Genomic DNA, 10,691 nt, shown 5'->3' on the forward strand with positions numbered 1-10,691 from the left:
TTTTAACCTATATAAGCCTCCCAAGATGCTTAATCCTCGCCGGTGAAATCATATCATCGCCAGTTCTTTTAAAGCCGTCCGGGTTCCTCTAAAACCGGCTATGATAGACGATCTGCGATTGACTTGTTTCTGTAGTAGTGTGTGCATCTAAATATAATGTACATATATGTACATAGTAAAATCTATAAATCTTAGAAATCTATAACGAGCTATAATTTTAGACGGAGGTAGTAGGTTGCAAGTGCACGTGAGCCTCGACTCATCTGCCATAAACCCAGAATTAATACCATGCAATTAGTACCGGCCCCGCCTGCTACGGACGGTGCGCCACATTTATGGGTGCGCGTGGTGCGAAACGAGCATGTGCTACCTTCAAGGGACACGTAAGTAGTGGAGAGTACTGTGTGAGTCGCGCGCTGAACCAGTCCACACTCTACAGTCGTACACCCACCCACGAGTGCAACGCTCGAGCTATGCAGCAATACAAATCACCGCATCTCGATCGTCGTGGTCTCGATCGATCTGCCATGTTTCGCCCCCCCCCCCCCCCCCCCCTCTCTCTCCAGGTCGCTGGAGGCTGGAGCCGGCGTGACGTCATCTCTTCGGTGTCCCGTGTGGCCGTGTGAAAGCATCTCTTGGCTTGGGCTGGGAGTGGGACCATATGCTCATACTGGCATGGACACACGTGACACGTACACCTCGCTCGCTCGAGGACGGCCGAAAGCGCGGCGGGCCGGCGCCCGGCGGCCTCATCGCCGATCCATATGGAAGCCTCCATCCGCGGTCGCCGGCATCAAGTCGGCCCCGGTGCTGCTTTGGTCTTTTCCACATATGTAAAACGGACCTTTCTTATTTTCTTGCTGGGTGGATCAAACTAGTCAGCCTTTGCTGACCCCTACACGTTCCCGATCAAATTTGCGCGTATTCCAATTTTATGTTTGGTGCAGATGTAAATATTCCTTTTTGAAGTGATTCTCTCCTATTTTCCTGAACCTGAGAGAAGCCTGTGGTGCTGACAAGCTAGTTTGGCGCATGCACCACAAGCACACATGGATTGTGCTGCCTCTCAAAAAGCATTCTCTTTTAATTTTACCTTAAGTCAAACTGTTAAATGTGACCAAATTTATATAAAAAAAGTTTTCAACCCTTGTGACACCAAATAATTATCTCATTATGAAATACACTTTCATATTTTACATTTTTGGTGTCGTAAATATTAATACTTTATAAATTTGAAAGTAAAAAACACTTTTTGTGTACATGGAGAGGGTATATAACTTCGTTATCCTATTCTTTTTCTAAAAAAAGCTCCATTGGTAGCTTGTGGCACCAACATAACAACGAGAATATGTTGATTAGAGCATATCGGGTGTCATCCTTCTTTCTCTGTTTCTTTTTCTCTCTCTTTGTTCATTTGTAAGGCGGCGTGCGTATCGACTTTGTGTTACCTATGATGCAACTTTATTATTTGATAATTCTTCATTCATCTGGAGAAATAACTCCGGGAATGTGACTTGCAACGACAACTTGCCAACAACTTGGGAGTGCCGAGTTACGGCTCAATCAAAACAAATCCTATCGCTCCATTAATGGGAAACATGCTAAGGGATGTTGTACAAAACAGTCATACGCTGTCGATGTCAGTGATTTATCACATGATTATTACCGGTCCTTCCTAGATGCACGTTCGAGTGAATGCGTGGATAACCTAGCTTCCAATACATAATTTTGGGGGGTTTTTTAAGAAACTGTTGGAGTTGCTCTAAGATCCCCTGAACATTCTTAAAAAAAGATACGGGAATAAGGTAGTAAGGTAAATGTTATTCCTGAGTTCCCTGAAAAATAGACTAATTTTCCTGTCGATGCTTCATCTGACGGTCCATGTTCCTTATTCTTCTACCTCTCATGAATGCGAGGCTGCTTGAACGATCAGGACGTGTACACCAGAACAGTACGTTCCACTGGGCGGCGCCGAAGTAAAAGATGCTCGATCGTATGGGTCTACAGTACGTAGTTGTCAAAATCTCGATCCGTCTGATTTCACGACTGTATTACGGGATAAGAATTAGAGGGGGAGTCTGATTGGATCGTCACGACAGCGGCTGGAGAGCGAAGCTGAGCCGTGGCGTGCCGCGCCGCGCCGATCGCTAGCACGCCTGGCCTTTTTGCCTCGTCGTCGCTTGCCCCTGCCTGTCGCCGCCGGCGCGGGCCTCGATCGGAAGGAAGCGAGACCGACGGCCGACCGGGCGCGGCGGCGGTCACGCTCTGGCTACACCAACACCAAGGGAAGGGAGGATGTCACGGGGGTACACACCGATCCGGCGACGGCGACCGATCGGATTTGATTCCAAGCCACGGCAGCGGCGGCACGCCGGCACATCCAGATCGCTTCCGGCGCCGGGGTTAAGCAACACGTATACGTACGCGCAAAACCAAAAGGAACAACGCGATCACGCGAAGCGACGTGGCGACGAGCGGAAAGCGTGGGTCGAGGAGCACGATGAGGTCGCCGTGTGAAGCTAGCTTTGGGCCTTTAGCTCTACTGCATGCATGTGTCGTCGCCGTCGTCGTCGTCGTGTGTTTTAATTCTTGCCTGATTTCGCTGAACAGGACCAGCCGAGACCGTGCTGAGTTTTGTCCAAACAGAACCAGAAACACTGCAGCAGGATCACTGCATGCCTTTATGCTTTACGTTCCATCGAGAGCTTTTTTCGCGCCAGCGGCCTAGTGCCTAGGCGAGACAACACGATCGTCAAGAGGGCATCGGATAAGTTTAAAAACTCTGATGGGGCGATTATTCCTTGAGTTGAGCAGTGCGATGAGAGAGGTGGTGTGGTTGATGTTTCAATCCAACCAATCGATGTTATTGTATAGTTAAGTGGAGTTTGAGTAGCGCGATAGCTTTGTACAGCACGTGTTGACGTTACAATCCAACCGGCCGATATTGTTGTTCGTTGTTTCGTCATATTTGGATTTATTCTTCTTTGAAATATAACCTCTTCTTTGCTTCTAGAATCTTGGTAACCTCTGCTTTTGCTTCGACAATGGCCAGTCGATCATCCACCACGCATGACTGATATTTTTTTTTTAGACTGACGCAGGGTCGATGGCGATGGCAGCATCTGTTCGTCTAGGGAGGGAGTAGTACCAGTACCAGGCGATAAGGAAGAAGACCGGGAGGGCGTCGAAAAGCCCATAAGCGCATAGCCTCCGCATATCTGGCCCAATACTCCCATACTCTGGGCCCGCCTGACCCGGTCCACAGTACTACGTATACGAGGATGGGCCGGGCCCCAGAGCGCACCGACGCGAGAGCGATCCTCCTTATCCAGTTTTAAAACCGTTTCCCTTCCGGTGGCCCGCACCGTCGCGTCGCGTCGCACCAGCGAGTCGCCAGCCCCCTCGAAAACAAAACAAAACAAAACAAAAACAAAACAGCGAGTCGCGAGCCAACACAACACCGCCGATCTGGAATCCTCCAGGCTTCGTCGCTCTCCTCCTCCCCCACACCAAGCGCAACCGAGGCCGCCATTACCGGCCAGATCCGAGGACCAGGACGAGGACGAGGACGAGGAAGGGGCGATGACGGGAGGCGCGGCGGCGTCGCAGGCGTACGGGGAGGCGTGGTACTGGGACGAGCGGTACCGCAAGGAGGCCGGGCCCTTCGACTGGTACCAGAAGTACCCGGCCCTCGCGCCGCTGCTACGCCTCTACGTCCAGCCGCACCACCGGCTCCTCCTCGTCGGGTGCGGGAATTCCGGTGAGTCGGGTGCTTGGGTGCGTGGGTGGTTGGGATTGCTTCTCCTGAGGGGGAGGGAGTCCCTGGCCGGCTGCGCCCATTCTCGGCTCTCAGCCGCCGTGCGTAGCGATGGGTGTTGGTGAGCGCGGTGACGGAGGCTCGGCTCGCGCGATTCGAAGATGGAGGGTATTGTTAGATCAACGTGGTGGGCAATGTACCCGTACTGTAGACAATCCACCCATTCCTGGAACGTAGTAGTACTTTAATCAATTTTATTGAAACACTCTGGTTGACCGATGCTATGCTTTAATCAAACCAATACAATGAGCGGCCTAGTTCTCTTGTACGCCCTGTATAACCACAATACAATGAGCGGCCTGATTCTATTGTAGCGCCGCATAATCCTTCCTCTTTGTACCACAGGGGAGCCTCCCTGAACTTTTAAGGAAGTGGTTTGGGGGGCTTGTTGTTAAGCATGCCAAACTTCTGGTGTAACTAGAGAGGGACAACGAAGTAACTGAGAAGTTGGCATTTCAGTTTGTGCGATATGGATCCCTGCACCGCAGTAATTTCATAGTTTAGAAATCCAATGAGTGCCCTCACGTTTCAGTGAGTCAGGTAGCATCCCTGCACCATGGTCATTATGAAATTTGGCAAGATCTGGGGTGTCGGTGTAATTTAACAAGCCAAAAGGGCAGCCAGTGTGTATGACACTATGACTTCACATGTCATGGATGTTACTAACCTAGGGTTTTCACCTGCATGTTGTTGCAAGGTTTGCTTACAATTTTATGTGTTGATACCAGTTAATTCTATGTGTTTGAACATTAGCGCACGCGAAGCTAAAGAGTGAACTTTGCTGTTATAAAGTGGTGCTGTTGTAGAGCTACATTGGAGTTCTAAATGGTATCACTGAAGATCGTAGCATTAATAATGCAAACACATACTTAATTACTGAAATGGTTGAATTCTTTAGTTTTTTTAGTTGACCATAGATTATTCGAATAAAAAATGTCACCCTTATATACTCCTTTTAAAGTTGCAATGCATGATCATAAGTGCATCATTTCTTGCTCTGCTTTCTCAGATTACAAATGGTTGTTAGCTGCAAAAATAGACGTGCGTTCATTTTTTAATTTTCATTATTAATTTAGCCACAAGTACTAACCACAAGATGTTTATTACATTACTTCACTGTCTAGAGGACATTACTTATATGGTTTAGCTCCTTTTGATTGTTTCAGTCTTTGGTGAAAACATGGTTGATGATGGTTATCAAGACGTTGTCAACATTGATATATCTTCAGTGGTTATTGAGCAAATGAAGAAGAAATACCATGACAAGCCTCACCTTAAATGTATAATCTTTGTTCGCAACCTTCTTGTCTTGAATGCCTCTGCAGTATACCCCTCCTAATTTGATATCATTTATTTCCCTTATTGACACAGACATGAAGATGGATGTAAAGAACATGTCTGATTTTGAGTCTGGTTCATTTGAAGCAGTTATTGACAAAGGTACCATCTCCATTGCAGTACTTGACAGCATTGTGGACGCAATTGTTAACATCTTTACATGCAATATGGCATTGGGTTCTAACCCCACTTGTTATTTGCAGGAACCCTAGATTCTATTATGGTGAGTCAAAACTTTTGCCAGGACACTTTGATATTCTCCCAGTGTCATACTCAATGGCTTTTCTTGTATTTTAGTGTGGCCAAAATTCACAAGAGAATGCAACGAAAATGCTAGAGGAGGTCAACAGGTGAGGAGTATGCTGATATTTATTTGTGATATATATTTGTTAATTGACTATAGCTTCTGTTTGTTCCTCCTGTATGCAGAATCCTTAAGGAAAATGGTGTCTACATGCTGGTAACATGAACTATTTTATTTTGAAAGATGTAACTGTTTCATGTGTCCATAACATTTTCTGAGTCCCATAATGCCATAGATCACTTATGGGGATCCAAGTTACCGATTACGTCTCCTGAAGGACATGGAAAATTGGACGGTAAAGCTCCATGTCATAGGTTAGTTTGTTATACACCACCAGGTCAACTTAACTGTACCCTCCAATAGCTGCAGAGCTCCATTCACGTTGACCCTTTTCATATATAAAGTAGCTTGTAGACTCATGAATGCATTTATTGTCTTTTCTAAGTGTTGTAACCTTGTTGCTCAGTTTTCATTTACCGTGATAAAATTCTTGTTTTTTACAACTGTGTTACTGGGATTATTGCAGAAAGATGGGAGAGAAGCGCAAATCAGGATAAATGGGAACTGACAAAACCATTGCCTTTAGACGATGACAACGCATCAGTAGTTTCAGTTCTAGGACCGAAACCTGATGTTCACTACATCTATGTCTGTGTAAAGGTTAGCCTCCAATTACCTTCTCAGAATGTTCTAAACTTATCTCCTAAATAAACTCTTTGTTGTGCCATTTGATTCATCCGTATTTGCTGACAAACGGAATCACCGCAGGGCAACGATGGTGCAAGGGCGGATTCTAGTGCTGGAGAAGTCGTCGACTAGTCCCACCAATAACCCTCTGAACCCGTCGTGCATAGCCAGTGTAGCGAATAATGTAGAACAGATATTGTACCTCTAATTGTCGTTGCTTGATGAACTCGTTCAGTGAAGTTGTACTAGATGTTTCTTTCTAGATCAGCTGTATGAGATGTTTTCGTGGTTCCTGTTGTGCACCCAATCCCATTAAATCCCGTCTGGAAACAGATGTGGCGATTTCCTGGCAATCAACTGTGTGTGTAGCGTTTTCGCCTGTTACCTTGGGAATGGGAGATTTGCTGGCTGTATCGCGTATGCTGTTTTTCTGGTAGAAGTCTGCAATCTGTCAGAAGAATAGTTTGAAAAAAGACATTACAGATGAACTGGCAGTAGACGCGTCCCAGATCACCATGGCCATTCTTTTCAGAGGTTTCCACTGCGATTCGCCAAAGCGATGACGTGAGAATCCCTAGACGATGAACGTTGAAAGAACGAACGGTCCCCATCCGGCCGTCCGATCCGACGCTCGCGCAGATCGGAGACGTCAGCCTTGCTTTGCCTTCCCGACCCGCCCCCCGCCTCCAAAAATCCCAAAGCCAAACCCCTTTCCCCGTTCTCTAGCCGCCTCCCCGAATTCTCTCTCCGTCGCTCGCCGCTTTTCCGCCTCCTCTCTCTCCCCTCCCCCGGCTCAATGGAGGCTCTCACGGGCACCGCCTCCTCCTCCATTCTCCCCGTCCGCCACCCGCCTTCCCGGCTGGCCCCACAGTCCCTCGCGCTCCGCCCTAGCCGCTGCGGTCCCATCCGCGCGGCGGCCGGCGGCGGCGGCAAGGACGAAGCTCACCCCGCCCCCGCCGCCAACGGGTCTCCCGTCCTCAAGGTAAGAGTTGCTGTGAGCCTGTGAATGATAGCATCCCCTGTGGGCCTGACACGAGCCAGTGGTTTTGGCGTTTTGCCCGGGCGTAGATGGGTGGTAGCCTAGATGGGATGAATCTCGAAGAAAGTGGCTTAGGTTGTTTTGTTAGATGCTGGATTGGATGCGAGGTGTGGGGCACTTGGATGACTGGGTAGCTCGGTCTGATTAGAACTGGTCCAGGGGGTTTATGAGACGACCCAGTAGGAATTTCGTTTTGTATACCGAGCATGACTTACCTGTAACCGTAACGCTTTCATTTTTCTAAGATTAAGAACGATGTCTATAGGTTTAGGTTTACAAGAAACGTGTCCCCCTGTTGCTAAAAGAGGGGCACATGCAACTAGTCATATCTAATTCGATTTACCTTTTCATCTGCCATGCATAATTGATTATGTACTAGCTGGTGTTTGACAGCTGAAGAGTGATTCGAGTCAAAATGGAGTTATACCGATCGCTGCTGACAAGTCGCTGAAGGCTTCATCAACCAATACCGGTAGTGACTCAAGCGGATCCAGAGCAGGCCTGTTTAGAACACCCATATCAGGTGGCGTGCAGAGCGCGACTTTTGCGCATGGTTTGCCTCCGCCGGCTCTAGCTGTGCGCAATTTGATGGAACAGGTAGCTTTCTGCTAGCAAACCTCTTGAGCTTTGTCGGTATGTGGTATGAAGACTCATGTTTCTCTTTATCTACTTGGCTTCTGTGTACCAGGCACGCTTTGCTCACCTGTGCTCTGTCATGTCTGGCATGCATCACCGCCGCACTGGATATCCATTTGGTTCACTTGTTGACTTTGCTAATGACTCGATGGGCCGTGAGTTAGCTCCTTGGTTTACTTTGCGATAATAATGATACAGTGTTAGATCCCTGTAGGTAATTGTTTGGTGTATTATGCAGACCCAATATTTTCGCTGTCACCCTTAGCGATCCATACAAGGAACTTGCTATCAGATCCAAGATGCACGCTTGTTGTCCAGGTATGAAGTCTCTCAACATTTCCTACTGGAGCTGTGGAGTATAACTTTCCATCTTTGTAATACCATGCATACCTTCTTCACAGGTGCCTGGATGGAGTGGACTGTCTAACGCACGAGTCACAATATTTGGTGATGTTTACCCTTTGCCAGCTGACCAGCAGGTTTCTATTTAACTGCCTTTTGTTGTTAGATATTGCAGTCAATTAGGTAATTACTTTTCCGTTGATTACTAGCATTTCTAGTCATATGATAGTGGGTTCTGATTTCTGAGTCCTGTTGTGAAGCAACTGGACTGTGCAATTTTCCAACATCAAATGCCCCTAATTGGTAACTCCTATTGAGTTGCTATTATTTGGTCTCTCTAAATACTCATGAATGTAAATGGAGTAGTTGCTTTTCATGTTCTTGAGCCAATGATTTGAATTTGAATTTATGATTTATCTTCAAAACAGTTAATACTAGGTGTTGAGTCATATTTTGTTCTTCTATTCTTCGTTTTAGAACTGTGGTGAACTAACTGTTATTCACGTTCATTAGGAATGGGCCCATAAGCAATATGTAGCAAAACATCAGCAGTGGGCATCACAACAGTGGGGAAATTTTTACTATTACAGGATGCACAATATAAGGTCTGGACTTCTGATTGGTTATGTGCTTTTTATCGTTCCATGTTTGCCTATCCATTTATCATTTGCGTTCAGCTCCGTAGTTTCCATAACACACATCTTGAAGTATATGCTTCCCTCTTCATCAAAAAGCATTTTTTTTGCTAGTCATTGACCATGTATAAATTAGGAGTTTTGACAAACTATACTCACTAATTACAGTGATATATACTTCATCGGAGGCTTTGGAACTGTTGCTTGGGTAGATGTTAACGAGTACGAAACTACTCAACCTGACAAGGTAGCAGTTGATGGTGCCGAGAAAAGTTTGAAGGTAACCATACCAGATCACTGATACCTTGTTTACGGTATAATGATCGCAGCATGTTAGCCTGGTCATTTGGCTAGCTACATGCACTCATGGTTAGTACAGTAGCATCTCAAGTAATTCTGACGCATACCTTGCATGTAGGAGTTGAATGCAATTTTCTCTAAACCACTTCGAGAGTTATTGTCATCAGAAGGGGAGGTTGATGACGCTGCTGTTATATCAGTAGATAGCAAGGGCATAGATATACGGGTTCGCCAGGGTGCTCAGGTAAAATATACACTAAAATTTTCTTTACCGCCAACCATGAGGTTATTTGTTTCCTGACTAAGAACATTTCTTTTTCTCCAAATTCCTAAATTTGTTCTTCTGTGCAGTTCAATATTCAGAGGCTAGCATTTGATGTCCCTGAGAAGGTTCTGACTCTAGAGGAAGCCAAGAGAGCACTCCACAAGATCATCAAGACGAGCAGCAAATAGAGTGAAGAAGGTTGCGGAAGCTGGCTTTACTCATTTTTCAAATGGCGTAAGGTTTCTTTGCAATCGAACGACGAGGACTGAGGATTATGTAATGTAGCGAGTAGCATGCATATGTGAGAACTGGAACCGATGGCTGTGTTGCTAATAATGAGGCGATAGTCTCTCTCCACATGTGGCAAAGATTGTACGTATGCCCGTGTTGCTATATCAATAATGATATGATTGTGCGGTTGCTGCTTGAGGAAAATGGGCATTCTTGCTGTTGGCGCAGAGGAAACAGTCGATATCAGCATGGATCTTTGAACGCGAAAAAACCACTCTCTGAAATGGACCCAGCTCGCAATGTTGCATACGCGGTGCGTATTTGAGCAGGGCAGGAGCATCGATGGACAGTTGTACTCGGGACACACTGTCCGTGAGCCCTTTATGCAACATGTTCGTTCTCCGGCGAAACCTGTCTCTTTTCCACGAGACTGATAGCGTTGCCGAGTGTTTGAATTTTTAGTCCAGACTACAATTTATGTCACATCGAATATTTGGAGGTTAATTAGAAGAACTAAATATGAGCTAATTATAAAACTAATTACATAGAAGGAGGCTAATTCACGATACGAATCTATTAAGCCTAATTAGTCCGTGATTTGACAGTGTGATGCTACAGTAAACATGTGCTAATGATGGATTAATTATGCTTAATAGATTCGTCTTGCAAATTAGTCTCCATCTGTGCAATTGGTTTTATAATTAGTCTATGTTTAATACTCCTAATTAGTATGTAAACATTCGATGTGATAGGAATTTTAGGAGGGACTAAAGAAACAAACATCCCATTACTCACCTGCAACGGCCCACAGCTGTGCATCGTTTGCCTGTTTGGGTTGGTCGAATGTGCTTGCTATTTATACGGTTGGCTGACGTGAGGCAACTTTTCTTTTCTTACATGCTACGACAGTGCTCTTGCCTTTTGTTAAAGAAAACTTTTGAGTTGTGGTCCATGGAAAAGGCAGCTCATGTTTTACTGTTCGGAATACACCAATAAATATTTTAGATTCAGATAATATTCGGAAAGAAGAGCATGGAGTTTTGCAGCAACCGAAATAAATATTGGAATTCACATGTTTCGAATAAAAGAAACCTCAA

The 10,691-nt window shown here is 45.8% G+C and overlaps 2 protein-coding genes across 2 annotated transcripts; both read left to right on the top strand.

The window, feature by feature from the left end:
• Positions 1 to 3,404: 3,404 nt before the first annotated feature.
• LOC101776667 (methyltransferase-like protein 13) lies at positions 3,405 to 6,499 on the top strand. Its single transcript, XM_004973892.3, has 9 exons — positions 3,405 to 3,760; positions 4,984 to 5,097; positions 5,189 to 5,257; positions 5,359 to 5,378; positions 5,453 to 5,505; positions 5,585 to 5,615; positions 5,695 to 5,773; positions 5,986 to 6,119; positions 6,228 to 6,499. Exons 1-9 carry the CDS (start codon positions 3,583 to 3,585, stop codon positions 6,276 to 6,278), a joined length of 729 nt encoding a protein of 242 aa, XP_004973949.1. The 5' UTR covers positions 3,405 to 3,582; the 3' UTR covers positions 6,279 to 6,499.
• Positions 6,500 to 6,842: 343 nt separating this feature from the next.
• On the top strand, positions 6,843 to 9,798 carry LOC101776268. The gene is made up of 9 exons (XM_004973891.4): positions 6,843 to 7,128; positions 7,579 to 7,782; positions 7,874 to 7,976; positions 8,060 to 8,139; positions 8,223 to 8,300; positions 8,677 to 8,768; positions 8,967 to 9,078; positions 9,217 to 9,342; positions 9,450 to 9,798. Exons 1-9 carry the CDS (start codon positions 6,943 to 6,945, stop codon positions 9,549 to 9,551), a joined length of 1,083 nt encoding a protein of 360 aa, XP_004973948.1. The 5' UTR covers positions 6,843 to 6,942; the 3' UTR covers positions 9,552 to 9,798.
• The last annotated feature ends 893 nt before the right edge of the window (positions 9,799 to 10,691 follow it).

The sequence above is a fragment of the Setaria italica genome, chromosome VI, assembly GCF_000263155.2.
Source record: "Setaria italica strain Yugu1 chromosome VI, Setaria_italica_v2.0, whole genome shotgun sequence".
NCBI classification, from domain to species: Eukaryota; Viridiplantae; Streptophyta; class Magnoliopsida; order Poales; family Poaceae; genus Setaria; species Setaria italica.